At 42.0% G+C, this 23712-nt stretch overlaps 1 protein-coding gene across 9 annotated transcripts in view; it reads right to left on the reverse strand.

Annotated features, from left to right (window-relative positions):
• Positions 1-23377, reverse strand: part of NTRK2 (neurotrophic receptor tyrosine kinase 2) — a 319040-nt gene extending 295663 nt beyond the window's left edge. For 4 of the 9 annotated variants that reach the window (XM_039875645.1, XM_039875644.1, XM_039875647.1 and 1 more), the window contains exons 1-4: positions 23143-23362; positions 22494-22616; positions 22001-22215; positions 20942-21514 (exon numbers count right to left, since the gene is read on the reverse strand). In XM_039875645.1, coding sequence (XP_039731579.1) covers positions 20942-21153 — 212 coding nt within the window. In that variant the 5' untranslated portion in view covers positions 21154-21514; positions 22001-22215; positions 22494-22616; positions 23143-23362. Of the gene's footprint in view, positions 1-20941; positions 21515-22000; positions 22216-22493; positions 22617-22744; positions 22892-23142 lie in introns of those variants that run through there. The other 5 variants (XM_039875643.1, XM_039875641.1, XM_039875639.1 and 2 more) reach the window with 5 other exon arrangements.
• Positions 23378-23712: the final 335 nt, after the last annotated feature.

Below are 23712 nucleotides of genomic sequence, written 5' to 3' on the forward strand. Positions count from 1 at the left end.
GTTCACAGAACTGTTTTTGAATTACAGGTTCCTGGAAAGGGTGCTCATCCCATTTTAAAAGATTCCATATTGGCTTTAACAACCTATCAAATAATTCCTCCAGGTAATCTGCCCAAGTAACAGAGTGGTTTCTAATGCAACAAAGAGTGGTTTCTAATGCATCTTTTCTTCATATTAGCTTAACAGCAATACTGCTCTAAAGCAAAATTTCCCTTTAGCTTATACTGAACTGTACTTTGGCAATAAACCAAAAAGAAACAGAAACAGCAGTGAATATTTCTAATGGCTACTCTTCAAAATGGAATCACTTCCTACTACCCTGCCCACCCTGACCCCCACCACCAAATAAATAAATAAACATAAATAAAACTCAGACGCCACAAGAGATTACGATACGTGCCTAGGCTTACAGCCATGGAGTGAGGCATTTCAGCTCTGATGGGGTCCTGTCTGCCATAAGATTCTCATCATAGGGAATATGATAATCCTTTTTTAAAAAATTATCCTTGTTCCCTGAGTCCACAACTAAGAAACTTCAGTTTCTCAGCAAAATGCTGAGAAAGAGATTTGGAAGTCAATCCATGGTGGACCAAAGCAGGATTCAAAATAGGAATTTCTCCATATATTGCTCCATTCTTGCGAGAGTGTACACCACCCCATGGTGGAGACAAGAACGTAGAGAATACCAAGTAAGGATGCCCAAAACCTGAATTCAAACAGTCTGTTAGCGCACACTGGTTAGCACCACCACTTCCACCTTCCTTCTGGCCATTGGCATTAGAAGTAGCACCAGCAATCCCCATTTATGGAATGCTAACCATGTGCCAGGCACTGGGGCAGTCACGCATTGTCTCCCTTAAAGGAATGATGCTACCAGAAGAGCACTGTGATTGTTCCTACTTTTCCAAAGAGGAAGCTGAGGCCCAACCATGCCAGGTCACTTCCCTGAGGTCACACAGTTGCCAGAACAGGATTGGAACCCAGATCTACCTTCCTTTGATTTCTGAGCTGATAGCCACTGTACCATGCCACTAGGGCTGTGGATTTGTAAATCTTGCACCTTCGATAAGGAATCATTTCTTAAATTTCTGCTAAAAGGGCCTTCACAAATAATCACAGCCTAAAAACAACAGTCAATGAAAAGGAATGAGGACATTTTACAGAATGCTCTCATGTGTTATACCTAAAGAGAGCTATAATAGAAGATAAATGAAAAATCTTCAGATTCTTCTACAATGCCAGAGAACTCCAGCTTCCTAGAATAGCTCGAATAACCTAAGAATTTAAGAATTCAAGTGTAGTGTGAGAGAATAACACACTCCACCAGCTTCACCTCTTACTCGCTATGTGACCTGGGGCAAGCCCCTACGCCTCAGTTTCCTTGTCTATAAAATGGAGTAACAACAGTAATTGCCTCATGTGGTTGTTGGAAAAATTAGAAAACTGCCCTAGCACAAATGAGGACCTCGATTAATGCTAATTATTATTAACAATGAGCAGAAGACCAAGATTCGAGCCTAGTAGATTTTGTCACTAACGAAACAGTAAGTTTGATCTCACCCTGACTCCAGTGCCCACATCTGTGAAAGAAGAAATTTGAACTTGATAAGGTCTCAGTTCCCTTCAGTAAACAAATGACAAGAAAATTTCAGCAAAATATTATAAAGAAAAAGTTATACTCAGGTTTTCATAGTATTTATATAGCTTTTTCTTATCTCTATCAACAAGGTGGTTCTCAACAAGAAATACTACAATTTATGACCAGAAAAATTAATTACATAAAAAGACTATAAGGTTGGCTTTCTGCATAAAATACATCAGTCTTCAGCGGGAAAAATGTAGGTTTCATTTAACTTAAATAACAGCCTCCCACACAGATTTAGGATTGGATCCCAGCCTACAGATGATCCAGTGTATACACCTTACCAACTGGTTGACCAGAAGTCATGGAGACAGCATATTGCCTGGATCTAGACAATACAGGGTCTTTTATTTTTCGGTATTTTCTTATTGGCCACTAACTTTCCAAAATGGGAAGATTTCACATTTTAGAAATCTTAATCACGTATTTTCTTTAAAAAAACAAAAAACGAAAAACAGAAGATCCACCAAACGGGGCTAGCATTTTTTCCTGGCAACAGTCAGGGCGAACTAAGTGACATCACCCCCAGGGGTTTGGGGGCGTATCTCCAGCTGGTCACAACCCCGACCAACCTCAGCTATTTCACCAACCCATGGAAAGATTTTATGACACCTGACGTAATTCTTGCTTGTAATTTCCCCTGAGATGTCAACGCTCCAACTATTCTCCTACACTGATATGTCATCTCCATGCACAGAGATCCCTAAAATGAGTCTCGTCAAAGTGATACAAAGACCACAATAAAAACACCCAACTTTTTTAAAGACGTTACTTCCACCTGTTCCAGAATCTTTAGAAATTTCCTCTATTGTTAAAAACTACAAAGGCCACAGACTAAATAGCTAAGTGTGATTTTATAGTTGATACAGTGGAAAATAAATCCGTAGAAGGAGATGGGATGTGTTTTTTCCTGACCAAAAAAAAAAAACAACTCATTTTCCCAACTAATTTACTTAGTATCAGTATATATTTCACATCAGGTCTCAGATCTTTTGATAGGTCACAATAACTGGGCAGTGGCAAGTGAAAAGACAAGTAACTAAACATGCACCATGACATTGTTTCACCATAATAAATGAAGAGCCCAGGATGGAAATGGTCCTGACACTGAACTACTTATTGTCAAGAAGGAGGCTTAAGCTATGTTTAGGCCAAAATTTTTATTTTGGGCAGGTGTCTTCCAACACTAATCAATATGAAACCATCACAAACACGAGTCATCTCATCGTGGAACTTGGGGTACACTCTGCAGCTAATTCATTCTGGCAACCCCTCTCAGGGTTAGGGCACCCCAGGAGCCCAAGGGGCTTCTCCTCTGGCTGGGAAGCCTGCTGGTCACACCTGCTCCTTATTAGGCTAGGCTAAACCCACCTCTACTGTGCCCTGTAGGTGGAACTCTGCAGTCTCGGTCGAGCATCTGTCCATGCTCTGGAGCAATCAACGGGCTGCTTCCCCTGCCAGCCTGGATCTGCTCTCTGGTACCTCCTCAGCTCATTTTCATCCACCAACGGGGTGGCTTCCACCTGGATGAGTACGCAGGCCAGGCTGCTTGGTCTTCGCAAAAGAATGTTAGCCCCACCATCTGCTTGTCTGACTTCCAAAGGGAATGGATCTGGCCTTAACCAGCAACAGAGATTAAAATTTTCCAGGCTCTGGTCAGAGGGCACAACTTCAAATCATGTACAGTCCAGCTTCTAGCAAAGCCTGGCTCAGCAAAGGGTATGTGGGGATGAGACACTAAAATCCTGCCTTGTATCCATAAGTACAGCACTGGGAGATTAAATTCTCAGACCACTTTAGCCTCCTTGCAGAATTGATATCCTTGTCACTGTCTCCAACTTTCACTGGCCTTCTCAGTAAGAAGAAATGAAATCTACTTCTGCATTTTTCATAAAAGCTGCGAACTACATCACTCATTGTCCCTGCAAAAGAAATTCCTTTCGGAACACAGTGCCTTGTCCCTGTGGAATTAGTAGGCATTCTCCTTCCTAATAACGAGCTTCTCTTTTCACTGCCAGGAAGTTGAGAACAACTGTTGTGCTCAGTTACAGCAACTATGTCAACCATTAGAGTTAGTTGCTGTTCATGTTTCTCTCTCTTTTTATTCCTCATTCCCTCCCTCTCATTTTTAGCTTACCAACCTTCTCGTATAAAATAATTATCATCAGTTATTCAAATACTGATTAACTGTAACATTTCCAATATTTGTTCAATATAAATTCAGTGGTCATTATGAATAATACACTGATACCATAGAATTACCTTTCATCCATGATATTTTTTTGTATGTTTCAGAGTGAATGGTCATAAAAAAGTGAAATTTTCATGGGACTCCAATCCAACACAGAAATTATCTTTGTAAAAATAAAAAAAAAGTCTTTTCCTCGTTCCCTGTTATTTCAGGCAGGTCAATGTTTCATTTATGACTATGAGAAGAACTTCCAATGATTAAAGCCCAGGCATTAAGAATTCTAAAAAACATTCAAGTCAGCACTAATCACAGCAGAACATAGTTTGGAAAGTTCCTGGAGTCCAGTCTGGTCAAACCATTCTATACGAAAAGGATTTTCGAACTATTTATCCTTCGACTTCAGGACAGATCGAGCATGGCACTGAGAAAAATGAGCATCAGGCATAATGTCAAGAAAAGAGAATGATTCAAGTGGTAAAATTTTAGGATCTCTGTGAAGGTCTGTTTTGATTTTGGCACAATTTTTCAGCCAACATTTACAGACTGTGGGAGTAAGGAGAGCAATAAAATGTGAAGAACACTTCCAATTTTATCTTCGCTGGTTTCACTTCACATGTTAACCTTCAGTCACTTTTACGGAAGGTTGGGGATTACTTTTTTTGGAGTTAAACTACAAAGATGCTGGTGACAAGCGAACCCAGTCATAGTGGTTGTGTGAGGTCACAATAAATAGAAGCTATTTTGCAGAAAGGAAGTGCGAGTGAGTTTTAAAATCCTAAACAAATCTCTTACAAAAAGTTTTAATTCAAGGTATATCATTATTCAAAAAGACATACATTTTTGAAGTACTTAGAAGAATCAAATTCATAGAGACAGAATAGTAGTTGCCAGAAGCTAGGGACAGGGGAATGGGGACTTGTTTAATGGATATGGTTTCAGTTTTGCAAAATAAAAAGCATTCTGGAGATGGACGGTGGTGTTGGTTGTACAACTTGAATGTACTTAAGGCCACTGAACTGTACATTTAAAAATGGTAAAGATGATACATTTTATGTTATGTGTATTTTACCACAATCAAAAAAAAAGAAAAAGAAAAAGAAGATATATAATTTTTTAAAGGACTTGCAATTAAAGAATGAGAAAGACAGTTAAAAGAGAACTAGAGCACAAACTGATAACCTCTAGAGTCCAGGGGAACTGTTGTAAATAACCTAATAAATGAAATGGACCAAGACCATCCAACAAAACAAAGTTGCAGAACAAGGACCATAACCTGAATAATAGTAGCTAAATCTGGCACATTATTGCTCAGCATCATCACAGCGCAAAACCACTGTGACGCAGAGTCCAGATACAAGACAAAGGCCCTAACAGCATTGTCCCATGTGCCCTATCTCTGGGCAGTGGACCCAGGCACATTAGAGGCCCTCACTCTGGTGCTCCTCCAACTGAGCACCTCTATATGAAGCAAGGTGTCTGCAGGACCAACAGGATGCTTCTACCTGGAAATAGCGCCTTCATTATCGACCTAGTAGAATCCCAGAATTCCCTACCCAAAGACCCGGAGTGTGCTCCCAAGGCCTATATAGGCCTTTTCTATAGATCTGTCCTCCTGAGGGTATGCCATGCTGTGGATGTGCATGTCCCAAGGCACAAGAGAGAAGGAGGAGTCCAAGGCTGCTGTCTGTGCTGGTGTTGATGCAGTTTGGTTGTATAGGATGGATTCTCCATACAGCTATGAGAGAGAAGTGATCCAACTGGGGATCTCCGCTGGTACACTTCAACAGGCCATACAAATGGTAGGAGCTGGCCTAACTCTTGTTACCTCAGACCCAGAAAAGTGCCTGGTAGGAGGACACGTTCAAAAAATATTTGTTGATTGATTAATTCACTAAATGAATTGGTCAATCAATCAATCAACACATGCACATACAATCAATTCCCATCCTCCATTTCGGCTACCCCAAAATGACTTTGCCAACAAAGATCTATTCCCCTCTAAACTGTACATGTATAGATATAAAATACAGTGAGAGGCAAGTAATAACAGAGTGGATTCTAAGGTAGACTGAGGTAAATAAAAAGTTCAATAGTGCCCTCAAGGTGCCAGGCAGTTTAAACTCCAGAAAACACTTTTTATTGGTGAGAGAGCAATACCCTGAAAGAATAACTGAGATGGCTAAGAAGTTAAATCCCAGAGGGTCACCCAGGCTTACCAGGAGAGCCAATGACAACCAAAAATAAGACTTCTCAACAGAGTTAAACATTAGATGTGGTTTCCACAATGTCCATTCTTTTGTTAAAATTTAACTTTCAAAATATGTATGGCATCTAAACTGTTTTGTGTGTATATATATATAATATATATATTATATATATATATATATAATAAACTTGCTATATTGTATAAACATAAATAAGTGGATATTATTTATCTTGAGGGAGAATTAGCTTTTTGCATTATTCAATGCAATTTGTTAATCTATATACTTCCCCATTCTATTTTTGAAAACCTTTCAAAATTATGTCTATCAATTGCTTTATAATCAGTTTTGCAAATAACTATCAAAATTTCTAAGATGCCTGATAGTGTTATTATTATAAATATAAAGGAAGCCCCATGAAACATCTATAAGATCGGCCCAATGCACCTTGATTGCAAAGGTACAAAAGTATATGCATCGGATGGGACATTAAACTAGACCTGACACTCTCTCTTTCTGTACCCTTGATGTCTGCAGTTCTGTAAGAAAAATGAACAGTCTCTACCATCCATACTACAAGCGAGATAAATCACATCTGAAAACTCACACCAGAATCGCTTTTTAAGTGAAGCACCATAAATGCAGTCACAGGAAAAACTGCAATTGATCCACAGGGATATCCATTATTAGCTATTACACCACAAATTTTTCTCATTAGGCCTATTTGCTTGCTGGAATCAGATGTCCCTGGAATGATTATTTTCTCTGGATTTACCTCTGTTGTTGAGCTGGACTGTTGAGCATCTCTCTTCATCTGCTTGCCCTCATCCTCCCTCCTCTTTCCCGTCCCTTCTTCCTGCTGGATGCAGAATCAGCCTGCCTCACTAGAGCTTTATCTTTCTTCCTTTCCAGCTATGCTATTCTCTACAATGAACTGATTTCTTACTGTGCGTGAACCAATGTTGTGCTGTTTAATTCCAAAAAGGATATTTATTTAAAGAAACATCTTAACCTGATGACTTCATAAAAGTCATGTCTAGAAATTTACATACTGAGAGCCCAAAGAACAACTATAAATACTCTTATTTGGAATTCTAAATGATAGATTTGCAGGAGTGTGGGTATGTGCACATCCATCCATGTGTATATGTATAATGTGGAGATTTAGGACATTGTACTGGGTGCTGGGAAGAAGGGTAAATGAGATCCACATGGTCCCCGCCTTCATGCAGTTTATATTCTAATGGTATGTACAGACAGGTAGCCAGGCATGCATTTATGATGTTAAGTGGCCTATGCTAAGACTGGGATATATAGGGGACTGTACAATATAAAAGCACATGATGAAGACACAGCCTAGAGGTTTGAATTTGAGGATGCAGGGCTTTTCAGACTGGTTAAGACTTGTTTAAATGCTATCTTAATTTAAAATATCAATACAATGTGGGTGTATTGATTCCTAAAATTCATATGGTAAAATTATTATGCAAGACTAACCTTGAAAATTCTGAAAGAAGAGACTGGTGAGTAAGACTAATATTTCAAGTAGAAAAAAATAATAATATGAGGTTTTAGGAGATAAAAAGTGCAGTGCTGGCATGTAAATAGACACTTATTGATAGAATACAGTAGATCCCAAAATAGGCCCAAATACAAAGGTAATATTCACATACAACTTAATTGTTATTTTAAATTAGGGATGGAAAGGTTGAATTATATAATCAGTGGCATCAAGAAACCTGGCTGGCTGATTATCTATTTTGAAAAAATAATAAAACGAAATTTTTTGCTACCTCACTCTTTTTATTTTAAAAATCCGGATAGAACAAAGCTTTAAATACAAAAGCATATAATAGTAAAAGTAGTAAAAGAAAATATAGGAGACTTATTTTATACTCAAGACACTTCATAGGCATCTTTACAACATAGAAGCCATGGAGATGGGGGGCGGGGGAACGAAGGAGAAGGAGAAGAAATACCATAAGCAGCATCAGAAGACAAGCAAAACACTAGGCAAAGTATACATTTTCTTATTGTTAGAGATTTGATGAATCGATTTTTTGAAAAGGCCACCAACTCAATAGAAAAAGAAAATAGCTAAGAGATATAACATAGTTCACTGAAAAAGAAATACAAATGACTTACATACATATAAAAAGACTTTCAACCTGGGTCATAATTATAGAACTATGAAATAAAATGATGGTGAGATATTATTTCCCAGGAATATGATTGACAAAGGTCAAAAAGAGCTTCCAGTTTGGGGGGGAGAATAAAATGATATGGTCTTTTTGCAAGACAACTTGGCAATTTCTATCAAAATCATAAATGTCTTGTAAATGTCCCTGCATTTCAAATTTGAGTAACTTTTCCTATAGATAAAATCACGCATGTACACAAGGTTGTTCAACAGGAGGCTGGTAAAATAGAGTTGATTCATTCAATGGATTACTGTACTGTGTGGCTGTGAAGAAAGGCTGTTGTATATATGCTGATATTAAAACATTTTTAAGATACAGTGCTAAGTAAAAAAAAAAAAAACCAAAATGCAGAACAGTGAGTATAGTTAAAAGTATAAATAGAGGGGTATATAAGTACATATATGTGTGTGTGTGTATACAAACAAACGAACAAAAAGACATGGATTATGTGCTAATTTATGTGTTTAGACTATTTCTGGAGAAACGCAAAGCAAAATCAAAGTTGCTACTGGAAAAGGAGGCTGAGGGATTGGAGGATTGGAGTGAGACTAACCTTTCCTGCTACACTCCTCTGTATCATTTGCATTTCTTATCATCTTCAAATATTACTTTTAAAAAAACTGCTTACTAATAAAATTCTATACAGTAATATTAGTGTATTTTCAAAGAAAAGATGTGCAAAATCACTTTAAAGAATCTGAAAGGCTCCCAGGCTTGAGTGAAGCTTGGCTAAAGGCATTAACCTTTCCAAAGAAAGAACGTGTCAATCAGATTTGGTGCTGGGCAGTGAATGAAGGAGAGAAAAAGGAGTGTCCATCCAGGGGACACAGGTCTGGGCCAAGTACTCCAAGTTCTGCATTCCCTTTGTGAAGGCGCTCCAATTATGGAGATGGATGCCTCAGGCAAGCTTAGCTTAATGCCATTTAACATTTTAAATGCAGAATTAAGTGCCTTTGCTCTAATTCCAAGATCACCAAGCAAGCTTCCAGTTATAATTTGTTCTCTTTTATACATCTACGGGTGTAGCAAGCAACTGTAATGCTGATCTGCGTATTCCAATCTATGAGACAGTTATATGTCTTATTATATAGCAATATATTGGCAATCCGATCATATATTTTGAAAACTAAAAAACAAAACAAAACCAAAAAAAAAGATTTTGAACTTTAAGAGACATAGAGAGCCACAGGGCAATTGGAAGCAGTGGTATGATAAGATCAGCATTTTAGAAAGACCACTCCAGCACCGTGTGGCATATAGGTAGAGAGAGGACAAGACTGAAGAAGAGGATGCCAAGCAGGAAGGTTACAACGCTTTAGGCAAAAATGATGGTGAAATGAATTTTGTGGGTTTTTTTTACTTATGTAAGTACTTGCTTGATGTTCATTTCCCCTCCCAGACTGCAAGCTTGATAAGAAGAAACCAAGTCAGTCTTTTTCACTACCATCTCCCAAGTATTTAGCATGACACAGCTGAACCCAATGAATATTTATTGAAAGAATAAATGAATGAATGAATGAATGAGGGCAGTAGAGATAAAAAGAAATGGACAAACTTAAAATCTGGAAATTTATGAGAATTAATTGGCAAGACATGATAATTAAATGAATACAGAGGTTAAAGAGAGGGCAGAGTCAAGGTTTCTGCCAGGTATTACTGAGTAGACAGCGGCGCCATCCATCAAGACAGAGAACGCTGGAGATGGGTTTGGGAAGATGAGGAGGAATTTAATTTGGAAATGTCAACTGTGACACTATGATACATCCAAGAAGACTATTCAGTAGGCAGTTGGGCATATAAACCCAAAGGTCATCACCCATAGGGATGTAAAGTAGGGAGGAGGCAAGAGAATTAAAATGTTAATCAAGCTATATTCAGAGACTGCAATATGCTGATCAGCCCAGCAGCCAGGCCAAGACAAAGGAAGATTTCGGCTGGGATTGCTGACAACCCATTCCCCACACCGTGAAGGGGAAACAGGAGCAACAGAGTCTTTAAGTGGCTGCTCTACACAAAAATCACTCATTCCCTACGGCTAAAACCAATGAGAATCTACGGATTAAAAGCTGGAAACTGCCAGCAGGCCTTTCAGGCTACTTAGTCTTCCTCATCCTCTTCTTCACTGCATGTCCATATCTAAGGAAATGGGAACTAAAGAATGATATATAAACTGAATACTCTGAACACAGGGTCCCTCTCACTCTCTGCCTCTGAGAGGAGACCACACTCTGTGTGTGGAGTGTTACCCCTTTTCTAATAAACTTTCCCTTTGACTCTAACTTTGGCGTGTGTGTTGCATTCTTTCTACACTCTCCCCCAAAGGACCCTCTTCTTCTCTCGGTGCAGAGCTTGGTCTCCCCCTAACTCGGGGAAATTTGCCCTGTCCTGCATCAGATGTACACATTAGAACACAGAAAGCAACAGAAATGGAAGATGAGGGTAACAGCCCAGGGAGAGATACAATCATAGGACAGCCGCCCAAGGGACAGCACCTGGCAGAAGAGCAGAGAAAGGGGCGCCTACAAGTAAGACTGCAAGCAGCAGCCTGAGGGACGGGGAGGGGGAAAACAAGGAAAAGGATGCTTCTAGAAGGAGAGAGTGAGAGATGAGGGTAAGTTCTGCTAAGAAGCAATAAGAGAAGGACAGAGAACTATCCCTTAGATTTAACCCCACAAAGGTCTTTGGGAATAGTGACAGAGAACTCATTCAAGGAAGCCATGAATTGAGACGTGATTAGGGGGTGAAGAAATAGACATAATGAATACAGACCAGTTTTCTAATATCAGGCTTTTAAGGGAGAGGAGAAAGGGTGAAGATTAAAGAGGAATGGACAGAGAGGGAGGAAACAGTGCTAGTTAACAGTGCTAACTTGTCCAAGATAGGAGACCTGGTCCTGCGTAAATTCTGATGTTTACGAGAGAAAGAGACTGAAAATACTGGTGAGAGAGGAAGTCGCTGATAGAGAAAAGTTTAAGAGGATGGGATCTGTAATAGAAGTGGAGTGATTAGCTTCAGCCAAGAGGCCCTCCAGCCCTTCCATCGTAACCTAAGGGAAAGATAGGTTTCAGACACAGGCGGCTGGCTCGAATGGAAAATGAGTGGACAATCCCACAAGAACATCCAAAACTGACAGAGAAAAAAAATAAAACTCAGCTGGGTTACTGCCATCGTAGGAAGTCGGGGTTGGGAATTGCTCACATCCAGTCTACACATCTACACCTCTCACTATTCAACGGTGAAAACCAAGCACATTTGGGAGGGAGCACATTTTGTAAATGACCCCATGTCTGGCTGAAGCTGAACCAATCACAAGGTAAATGCGGGTTTTACTCTTGCGTGCACTGACTGCCCTGATTACATTATATTAAAATGAGATGTTTATGCATCTGTCTCTCCCCCTGGATATAAGCTACTCAGGGGGTCCTTGCTTCAGGACACTACCCTTGTTTGTTTGTAGCACTCCAGTGTCCTCAATAAACACTAACTGAACCAAACTAATGTTTGCAGGAAGTTTAAATGAGATAGCGGGCAGCCCATGTGACAACGGCGTAAACTGTGGTAAACTGTTGCAGCCAGCAGGAAAGGAAAATTTGATGGGCATAAAGATGACATTTGATTTCAGTACAGGCTCCTGTTTGAAGGCCATGGAAGGTGGACAACGGCCAAGGAGGCAAGCCAATCAGAAATTCTCCAGAGCACCAGCCACAGGAGTAGACCCAGAGTGGGCTGAAAAAGTCAGAACACATACATGGTGGCTGTGGTCTGATCAGACATGAACATGTGGATTAGTTGATGACTTGTTGAAAGTGTAGATAGACAGTACATGTTAAGGAAACTATCCCCGAGAAAAAAATCAAAGACTGTTTTGATTAACAGGAGACCACGGATGCACTGCCACACAGCATGCAGGGAACTGGTGACCTGCAAAGCCATCTGACTTGAACTGCAGAGCTGAACTTAGCGAAAACTCACAGACCAGACTTTTGCTGCTTTAGCCACCAAGAGACCTGGAGCAAGCTTGGGCCGTCCCAGGGGAGAAGGCAAAGCTGAATTCCAGAACAGAGAAGGAAACACAAGTACCCATGCGTGACAGATTCAGAACCACAGAACCTTTCAGGGGTTAGCAGCCATCCAAGACCTAACCCCCAATTTTAAGATAAGGAAGCTCAGTCTGATGAGATTAAATGACTCAACTAGGATCCCAGGTTCTGATAACGTAAGAGTGAGGATGTGAACCCCATATCCCATCTCCCGCCCACGGCCCCTCTCAGTTACACTGGTTCCTGCACTTTGCTGCCTCGCTGACTATGTTAACCTTATCAAGCCAGGTTCAGTGGGAACCACGGTGGTCGACCCACAGGTCCTGCAACCCAAGATTTCGTCACAAGCCATTAAAGGGGCTTTGTAGCCAGATCGTGCGCCACCCGCGTGTGTGTGTGTGTGTGTGTGTGTGTGTATGTGTGTGTGTGTGAGGCGAAATGGAGAGAGGGGACAAAAGGAACATCTCACCAAGAGAAGGAAAACTTAAGAGTCACAACAAAAAAAAGGCTAAATGCAGGCGTGCAAGAATGCCAGGAACAAAATCTTCACACAACTCTTTGAGTTTGGGGTGATAGCACCAGAGCTCCGAACTGAACCCGGGAGCAGACCATTAAGGGTGTTGTGGTTTGGATTTGGGGTGCTTGTCTTTTTTTTTTTAGCATACCTGGCCAGAGAGCTTAGAGACCACTATGTCAAGCTCTCTTGCCCACCACTCCCCAACCCTGCACAGATGAGTAAGCCAACGCTGGAGAAGGGAAGCAAGCAAGCTGTCCCACAACAAGCAACAGTGAGAGCATCAGGCACAGATCTTTATGCCACCTTGCAGCAAGGGATTCTGGGGCATGTGAAAGAGAGACAACTTCTGTAACAAAAATTAGAGTTTAGAAGGCTCTCTTTTTAGACTGCACTATTATTTCGGAGGTTGAAAATCAATATTCTAATATCTTTTGGTTTAAATTACACTATTATAAAATTGTTCAAAAATGCCTCACTGATAATATAAATTTTTATTTAGGTTGAGATCGGATCAAAGAGGGTAGACACTTAGGGTCTGAGTAGCCAAGTATAATCACATAATTCCCTCAGAGAAAACATCCTATCAGGTCCTCATGGAGAGAAATCCAGAATGATTAAAACAAAATTAAAAATCTGTGTGGGGATATAATGTACAGCATGGTGACTATTGTTAATAATACTGTATTCTATATTTGGAAGTTGATAAGAAAGTAGATCTTAAAAGTTCTCATCAGGAGAATAAAAAACCTTATCATTATGTGAAGTGATAGATATTAACTAGATTTACTGTGGAGATCATTTCATAAAATATACAGTACAAATACGAGATCATTATGTTGTACACCTGAAACTAATATAATATTATATGTCGATTATATCTCAATTTTTTAAAAAGTATGGGTGGCTTACGGAAGTAAATCCTAAATCATTAGGACAATTTTACAATTCAAGATAATTGAGTCTGAAAGGACCACATCTAGTGGAGTTTTATACATATGTTTATATATTCATGGACACATTGTACACACACAAATAGAGTTCAGGTGTGTGTGTGTGTGCATGCATGTGTCTAGAGAATTGTTGAGATATGAAGATTACAGGAAAACGGGTCCTTATCTGCAATAAAAAGGGACTCTAAATGGCGTGTGATTATTAACATTTTTACTCCATACTAGATGTCATATTCCCAAGGGTACACAAATCATTCATTTTCTAATAGCATAACACATTGCAAAGGAGAAAATGATGATGGACGGGGAAAGACATGAGATGAAGCGTCAGTCCACCTCCTTCCCACTGCCATGCTGTTTAACTTGTGAATATTTATTTGAATCTTTGTACTTCTCTTAAAACTGCCTGTGCTCTCAAGGCCAATTTGGGCAAATGGGGCTAAGCAGACAAAGCCCTGAGACACTAGATGGGGTTCTAACCCAAATTACACTCTGCTTGACGGGAAAGCCCCAGGCACGCCAATCAACCTGACAGTCCCTGCGAGGCTGTCACGACCTTCTTACCTACTTCACTGTGAGGTTTAAATCTAAATAAGCAGATGCCTGTACAGTGCCTTTTAGGTCCCTGGGGAGAAGCCCTGCGTGAAACCAAAGGTATGTCTCAGAAGAAGAGCAGTCTCCAATAAGAACACCTGTGCTCTTACCAGAAAAGCCTTTGTGTGGGCCATGGACAACACACAAAACGGTAGCAGAATGAATTCTAGATGTGAGTCAACAACTCTTAAACTTGCCCACTGGCTCAGCCACTGAGCTCAGCCATCAATCTTAGGGCAATGGGAAGTCGGGTGGGGGACAGGGGAGGAAGGCAGGAAAGAATAAGTATTCTCCAACCACAGGTCTTTCATGGGAGCTAGGGCAGGCGTTTTATAAAGGGCGTGAGTTCCTTCACTTATATAACCACTCCTGACAAAGACTCTAAGGGTAGCAGCCTTCATTCTGCTCTGCCCTCCCTCCAACCCCAGCTGGCCAAGATGGTCCAGCAGAAAACACAAGTTAGAATCTTTCATTGCTACCAACTCATAAACACTTTTCATTGTGGCATGACATTTGTGTACAAATTGCCTAGTGATGAGGAAGACTTAAAATTTAAAAAAAAAAAAACATTTATAGTAAACTAAACAAAAAGTGAATTTCTTCTTATGTGAAGATAAGATCATTGCTTTAGGATCAGTAACTTATGCACTTTTTAATTGCTTTGTCTCTAGTAGAGGCGGTTTGCACAGACATAGCCAGACTGAGCTTGCCTTCACATCTCTGATGTTTATAAAATGGTGGGCTGGATTCAGGTTCAGTCCAAGGACACAGAACAGAGGGGAGGCACCTTAAAACAAAGGCCATGTCATTTCCTTTGGATGCTTGGAAAAAGAGTTCTAGTCCCCATGATGCCTTTAATGAATCATGGCCTTAGGTGACTTACTTCACTGACCTTGGTTAATGCAAAGGGGGCTGAAGCAGGGCATTTCTAGAGCCCTTTCTCCTGTGTTTCTGATTCTAAGTGACCCTGTGACCTTGGACTCATCAGCCCAGCAGTAACATGCCAGTAGCCTTATTAGCAGCTCATATTTAAAAAGATATGGTTTGGGAAGTTCAGAGCTGACACTGAAAACATGCACATATGACATATGACACCAAAGGTTCTCAGACTCTCACAGTGCCAGGCTCTGAACACCCTACTTCATAGCTGATATATAAACCATGTTACGTCTGTAACTGAAGCTTCATGGAACTTCAGAGCCAGGAGAAACTGGTCTGAGCATTGACTCTAAAGCCCTCAGTTTACATCTGACAAGCTCAGGCCCAAAGACATTAAGGAGCCGCTTCCAGATCAAGTAATTCCTAATTTCAGCTTTCTATTGTATACGTTTTTTGTTCTTGTTTTTTTGAAACATGTCAACTTCATACTGATGTGTTACTTTTCTTCCCAGATTTATAAATTCACAAGCATTCACTCCTTCATCTCTCAGATCAATATTTATGACTTCTCAGTTCTTTGAACAGCCCAGAGAGCAAACTAAGTGGTGAGAGGGCACCATGATCATGTGGGATCTTTGCCTTTTTTAATGGAGATCAATCAGCAGTCAAACGTAGAGCTAAAATTATCAGGTCACTGCAGGGCTCAGGTCTCTGCCACTGGGGTGAGGTATGTGTTGTGGGGTGGGGGGTGCAGGGGGTAGGAGGCAGCAATTTGTGCTTTAAACTAGCTCTCGACCAAGTAGATTATGAAAATGGTCAATCAGCTATTAATAATCCAAGACTGAGGTTTTTTTTCCTCTGTTTTTCTCTCACATACATGTAAAAAGTTTCCCCTGCCTAAATAATCTCTCCCCAAAATCATCCTATTGATTTATAGAAATTAAAAGGAACCAAAATTTGGCATTGTTCCAAGCAGCAGTATTCTAGAGCCCTTTCTCCTGTGTTTCTGATTCTAAGTGACCCTGTGACCTTGGACTCATCAGCCCAGCAGTAACATGCCAGTAGCCTTATTAGCAGTTCATATTTAAGTATAACTACTTCTAAATAACTATAGGGTAGAATGTTCAATGTCACATTCTACCCTATAGTTTTAGAACTCATGAAAAGTTCTCCAGAGAAATGGTAAAGTTAGTCTGAGGGATAATATTAGCATACGGTATTCAATCATGGTTTGATTATGTTTCTTTCCCCAACAAGCAAGATGAGCAATGAGTTAAAACTGGAGGCACTTTAAAAAAGAAGAAGAAAGAGGACAGAAGAAGAAAAGAAGAAGAAGAAGAAAGAAGAGGAAGAAGAACAAGAACAAGAAGATGAAGAAGAAGAAGGAGGAGGAGGAGAAAAAGAAAGAAATTCAATTCCTTTTCCCCAGTTAAACAAAAACTCTAGGTTTTATACTCCTGTGACCTAGATATAGTCAAAGAAATCATAAAGAATGTTCCTGGGGAGAAAGAGACCTCGACTCAGCTGTTCAGCCAACTTTTCAGCGTCTTTACAGGGGAATATTGAAACAGACACAAACAGAAGTTTATGGGATAAAAAAAAAGTGAAAGATCTTAAACAGAGTTAAACTCAGTGCAGGGGAGCTGTAACCACATTACCTTGGTTTCCCATTACTTGCTCATAATAACTTATAACCCAGGCCTTTCCCTTAACTCCAGTGTTCAGAATTCCAATAAGGAAATATCACTTTTCAGAGAAGAAAAAAATCAAACACATTTTCCTGGATAGTCAATGAGAGGTGATGGAGAGAGAGAGGTGAAGGAAAGTAGAGTCAGAAGGATCATAGGGCTTTTTAATTGTTTGACCCAATGTAATAAAAACCTCCATAATGCAGGGATGCAAGGTATGAAACGAAGACTTGGTTGTGCTGGGCTGAATTCTGTAAATACCTTCACTATGAAGATAGCATGTTTTCAACTCCAGCTTGCAAACTGTATTAAATAATGAATGATGTAAATTAGAGTGCCTTATTTATTAACAAGTCCAGTGTGGCTTATGTAACCACACTCAAAACTTACTCTGTGGTTCTTAAATGCATATAAAGCACAATTCAAACTTCTAGAACACCCAATAGATGGGCTTAGAAGTAAACATCAGAGTAATAAAAAATGATACCTTTCACCAAATCCTTATAAATGCCAGAACTGTTTTTTTTTATTTCAGTACAATTAATTGCAATGGAAAAGCTTACTAAAATCCAAAATCAATGTATTAATGACATAACATTACATCTGCTTAACCAAGCCAACAATAAATTGCACATAGACACTCTGGCAGCAGAAGTTGCAAATTCTATTTATGTTGCATCAAGAGGAAAAATATTAGACTTGTCTCCAAATATTTCCCCCAAATCAGAGAATATCACCCAAGAAACTCAGGAAAAAAGGTCATCACTGGTCTTCATAAAATATGAACAATATAAAAATTCATGCTCTTTTACAAAAATGTGAATATACTAACACTACTGAATGGTACTGTATAAAATGATTACAATGGTAAGTTTTATGTTATTTGTAGATCTTAAGTTTTATGTTTTTGACCACAATAAAAATAAAAAAAAAAATACATGACCTATTTTAACAATGCCTTTTCCCATTTATGTGAGAAAGAACTATCCTTTGCAATGCATTTTGGCACTTGATAAAACTGAGACTTAAATGGCCAGTTACATAATTCCAACAACAAGCTTTACTCCTGAATTCCACTTATATGTGACAATGGTATCGTTTTAAAGTTGAATTTAGCACAGCTTTGGTATAACTACTTCCAAATAACAAAAGCTGGCACTTATCATCAGTGTGATGATGGGCAGGTGTGATGTATGTCTGCAGACAGATATAGATCTAGATGAAGACCATGTTAATGGGTAAAGAGTATGAGATAGATACTGTGATGAGAAGATTTTTAATAAAATAGGTTCAAATAGTGACTGAAAATAAAGTATCAGCTTAAAATAACCATGTATAAACAAAAAGAAAAAGAAAAATCTTATCTCCCAATTAAATATGCATATATTTTTGAAATGTTCTACCCATGGCCCTTCCCTGAATTCTAAAAGGCACAGCAATTATATTTTTCCCCAACATATAGATATTAAAACATATGTTGTTTGAAAATGATATAGTAAACTGTTGTCTCAGCAAGTTCTAATCAGTTTATTTAGTTTCATTATTCCTTTAAAAGAAAAAAAAATAGAAACATGCAAGTTCAACTAAATACCATTAAACCAGAACTTTAAAACAAGTTATTTTAGGAATACCATTGGGTCTAATAACAAAGTAAAAAAGTGTGTAACTTGTTTCCAACTGTAGCTGGTACCCAATGGCCAAGAATTTAAAAGCTGTTCAAGTAAATACTAAAATGCAAGAAAAAATGCACAGATGGTATCATACAAGGATGAGAATGAAACGAGCTCACCCACTGATGTGATTTTGATATCAAAACAGCAGGATTCAAAATAATTATATTAAGTGCTTTCTAAACAAGGATTTTGACACGTTTTGCAAATAAAGACACCTTGGACACAAACTGGCGGGGCTCAGTCAAAGCTGAGAGACAGAGCAGAGAAGCATACTTCTCAGAGCTCACATCTATCAGCCTAATTGCTCATCCTGAACACTTATTCATACACATTCTCAGCTTAATCAATAAATTTTCAAATCAAAAGGAAAAAATGTAAGAGTAGAAATTTGGAGAGCCAGTATTGAATGAAAAACTGTTGCCAAATACTTTGGTAAATATGACCAAAAATTCCATTTTTTAAATGCCTGTAAACAGGCATCGGCCATCAGATAGAAAATAAACAATAGCAATTGTGAGAGCTGATGTAAGAAAATATGTATAAGAAAGCTCTGCTCCAATCTACTGATTTCATATAAATCAGACAGCTAAGACCACTAAAATTTAAAATAATATTTCTTAATTTAAAAAGTTTTATTTTTCTCTGATTATGGTCTTAAAAATTTTAAAGTGAAAAAAATGTTAAAGTGAAAATGATTATCCCTATTTCATTTCCTCCTGTCACCTCTACGGAATTTAAAAACAACAACAAAACAGTATCTAACTGTATAAAGGCACTCCCCATAGTCTCAAAATAGTCCGAAGAGCTCAAAATTCCATATGGCTTTCTCCATCTGACTACTGACACATTATCTTATGAAAAAGAGACATAGATCCTGACAAAAGGCCACAGACAATATGACCAGCCTACAAGCCTGGACCAGCTCAACCGAGGGTCATGACGGTTGGGGCCCTACCCACCCTTCCACTCCAGCCCGCTCCAGCCCAGCCTGCTGCTATCCTTGCCAAAAAGATTTAGATTGGAGCATCCTGGATCCAGCCTGACAGTTGGCTGCTCCCGGCACATCTCAACACTGCTAGGCCTGCACGTTTCCCCTGTTTTGTTGTTACTCCCTTCTGCCTGAGCCTTATAACATGAGCATTACCAGCAGAACAAACATTAGAGCCTAGGAAGGTTTCTTACTTACATGAAAAAACAGGTTATCTCAGTCAACTACGTTGGCAGAAATGGGGCGTGCGTTTTCCGTGGTGGGGGAAAAATGCATGCGCACTCTCCAACCGGAAGGCCATAGCCCAAGCCCTACTTTCGGGGCTGCCTATCTTAGCATCAAACACTTTAAGAAAACCCGGGAGAAACTCTGCCTTACAACCCCTCTACGTGGATGAATAAATTCTCACGTTAATAAAATGTATAAAATGTCAAAGTCTCCAGGAGATTGGGGGAGGGGGGAACCTCTAATATAGGTGACAAGAGAATGCTGGAGAAAAGACTGGTAAATTCCTACTTGGTAACGTTATTTGTCACAGGCATCAGAAGAGGACTACAGAAACGCACAATTCTGCTTCTCCATCAGACCAAGACAAACTCAAACATTTCCAGGGACATAGGGGTCCCATGCGGAAGGCAGCATTCATCCCAATACTACACACTGCTTTATCATCCAACCTGGTCCTGGGAAATTATTCAATGGGCAATTAAGATTTATAATTCAAATGGTCTAAAAATTATATCTCTGGAAAGTCAAGTCCAAATTAGATCAGACCAAGCTTTTAGGCTTCCAACGATCACATTTTCTCTTTTGAGTGAGTGCATTTCAACACTCAGAACTTATCCTCTTACAGATCATTTTCAAGGCCATCTCTGGATGCAATCTTCTAAGCAAAATATGAATATATAAAATGAAAAGGGAAATCAGTGAACACCAAACCTCAGAGAAAGATGTTAAGGGGGAGACTCTAATCTCCTTCCACAGATTTCAAAAAGTTAGTTACCTTAACCTCTTTTCTAGTAAATATTACTGGAACTTCTCCTAACACAACATACACATTGCACCTTATGAAACAAAAATGTCCAAAACTAAGTTATTGTAACAGGGCTTTGAAATATAAAGTACATATGGAATGCCTTCTGACAGGAATACATATAAATATATATTTAAAACTTATTTTAAACTTCTCCCCACATTAGCAGCCCCAAGCCAGTGAAACAGACAGGTGACTGACAGATGACCCAGCCCCACATCTCTCGTCTCAGCTTTCTCCCCAGACTTGAGACAACCTTCATGCCCAGGACGGATCCGCCTGGTCAGCCCCTGCCCTAGGGGCCAGGAGAGAAGGAAGGAGGAAAATCACCAGGAACTCACATTTCGGTGATGTTCTCAGGGTCCGCACTGTTAGGCTCCAACCTCGGAAATGCAACGATGCCGGGAGTAGGGTCGCTGCACCAGATCCGAGAAGCGCTGCATTTGCAGGACGTGGGACAGGCGAGAGCGGCCCTCCAGAAGCCCACAACCAGCCAGCAGAAGCCCCAGAGCCGCACCATGGCGGGTCCATGCCACTTCGTCCAGGACGACATCCCTAGCCGCCAGTGCCAGCCCGAGTCAGACTAAGTACGTGTCCCTGGGCTGCCACCAGCCAGCTTCCCCTGCCCGTGCTGGGCAGTCTTTGCCGCGCTCGCAGCTCTATTCGGTGCTGGTCGCGGGCGCTCAGAACCGAGTACGTCCGGGACTGAGCGTGTCCTGGTGGGCAGCAGCACCGTTCACAGTGGCCGGGGCATCTCAGACTGCCTCAGAGGGGCGCTACCGGCACTGGGAACTCCGCCGCGGCCGCCGCTGCATGGCCCGGCGCGCCGAGCACCGGCCCGCGGCGCTACCGGGATACTCTGGGGCGCAGGCTCCTTGCTAGACGCGCACTGGGATTCGGGACGCACCTCGAGGCTGAGGACAAACAGACACGCGTAAGACTCGGCGCAGGATCCCAAACACCATGAATTGGGGCACTCTCCCTCCGCGCTCGCGTCACCCCCACCCCGGCCCCAGCCGGGAGACCGTGGATGGATGAGTGCCCAGCTCCCATCCCAGAAATAAACTTGCCCCTCGATGGCACTGACGCCGCCGAGGCCGCCAGTATGCCCACCCTCTTTCCAAGCCTGATGTCGAGAGAGGGATGATAGGGCAAGGGTCCCCAAGACAGGATTCCATGGCACAGGCCAGGCGAAGGACCCTTTAAAAGGGACGAGGAGACTGCTGGCGGCGACAGCTCTGCGACGGGCCCACCGAATGATGCTGCAGAATCCGCCACGGCCGCTGGGCGCAGGAGGTGCGGGCAGGTGGCGCGGCGCGTCCCACCTGGGGAGCCGCCGAGGCCGCCCAGTGGGAACAGTAAGGGCCGAGACGACGGAGGGCACTGTTTGTGCTGCTCACCCGGGCTCCGGCGCCTACCGCTCGCCGGCGGCGCCTGGGTCCAGGCTCCTCCTGCCTCTGAGCACTGAGCGCGGAGAGCGCGAGCGAAAGAGCGAGCGAGGCTCCTGTTCCAACCCAATTCCGGGAGCCGCCGCCGCCGCCGCCGCCTCTGCTACTGCTGGCGAAGTGACGTGAGGGCTGACGCAGAGCAGGGGCAGAAACTCCAGAAAATTAGTCTGAAATCCAAAAACACACACGCTCATACACACACAAACCCATAACACCCTCCAGACAAAAGCAACAGGGAGGGGAGGGGAATCTGGGGGCGAGCGGGGAGGAGGGAGGCATCTGTGCCACTGGCCAGAAGCAGACAGCAGCAGCATGTGGGAGTTCACACACGCACACACACGCACACATCCTGGCCGTATAGACGCGCGCGCGCACGTGTGTGTGTGTGTGTGTGTGTGTGTGTGTGTGTGTGTGTGTGTGTGTGTGTGTATTTAGATCCAGGTACCTCTGAGATGGACCGTTCTGCTGCTCGACGCCTCCCAGTCCCTAATTCACACCGCGGTCTCTTCTACAATCACAGCAGAGGCTGTCTCCTTTTTTTGAAATGGAAATCCGGCTGGGTTCAGTTCTGAAAAATGCGCTGATTCTTATTATAGGAATCCTCCCTCCCTTCTCCCTCCCCGCTGCGTTCTCCTTTCCCATCCTGCCTAAAACGGAGGGCGAGCTATACTAAAATTAAATAAATATTGTAAACACCAAAACATGTTCAGCATCGGTAACCAAGAATAACCGCCCCCATTCCAGGCCATCTATTTGGGGAACCATGGTTTTGCGGGTCTTCCTGTTCATGCTTTTGCAGAGGAAGGTGAATCTCCAAATTGAACTCTAGCTGTCTAAGTGGGTCTTTCTCCTGCCGTTTTTCTGGCATCACACGCCCGGGAAATAGAGACATGTGAGGGGAAGGGAGCGCGCCTAACGCCTATTGGGTTCCCTAAATGCGCGGCAGCAACCCTGGCCTGTCCGATGTGTGGCGCCGCGTCATTTTATCTCATCCGTCAACCTGGCAAGATGAAGCCATTCTCAGATCGTAGCTTCACTCCCAGAGATGCCCACCCCCACACGGGGCACCCAGAGCCCTTGCTCCCCTGCCGTACCTTGCGCGTTTTCGTGTGTGCGCGGGTGTGCGCGAACGCGTGCCCCGCGCTCGCGCTGCCCGGAGGACGACAAGCATCCAGCTACCGAGAAGCCCAGCACGGGCAGAGCCTCAGAGTCTCATTAGGGACAAACGAGGCGATCCGGGAGGGTCGGGTGACAAACCGTAACTGCTCTGCGGGCGCAGTTAAATGATGGCTGCGGAGCACTCGCAAGCCTTGTCTGAGAATCCGTCTTCCCATTTGCGGCTCGGAGAATCTGTTTTTCCGCAGTCATTTAAAAGAGAACTGGGAAAATGCACCGCAGTGCCTGACACTTCCGAGGGCTCTGGTGCCCCCGCGCGGGGAGAGAGCTCCCGGCACTCTAGAAAGCACCAACCCAAGGCCGCGGCCGTGGCGGGCACTGCTCGGGGAGCGCGCTCTGGCGCCAGATGCGCAACCAGCGGCTCCCGACGCGTGCGCGCCCCTTCCCCGCCGGCGCGCGGCTCGCTGGACTTCGCCGAGATACCGCCCGAGAAAAATGCGAGCAGCTCTCCGCTCCAGAAAGGGCGACCGGATGGGATCTCTTCCAGA

Source organism: Pteropus medius, unplaced genomic scaffold (genome assembly GCF_902729225.1).
Source record: "Pteropus medius unplaced genomic scaffold, Ma_sr-lr_union100, whole genome shotgun sequence".
NCBI lineage: Eukaryota > Metazoa > Chordata > Mammalia > Chiroptera > Pteropodidae > Pteropus > Pteropus medius.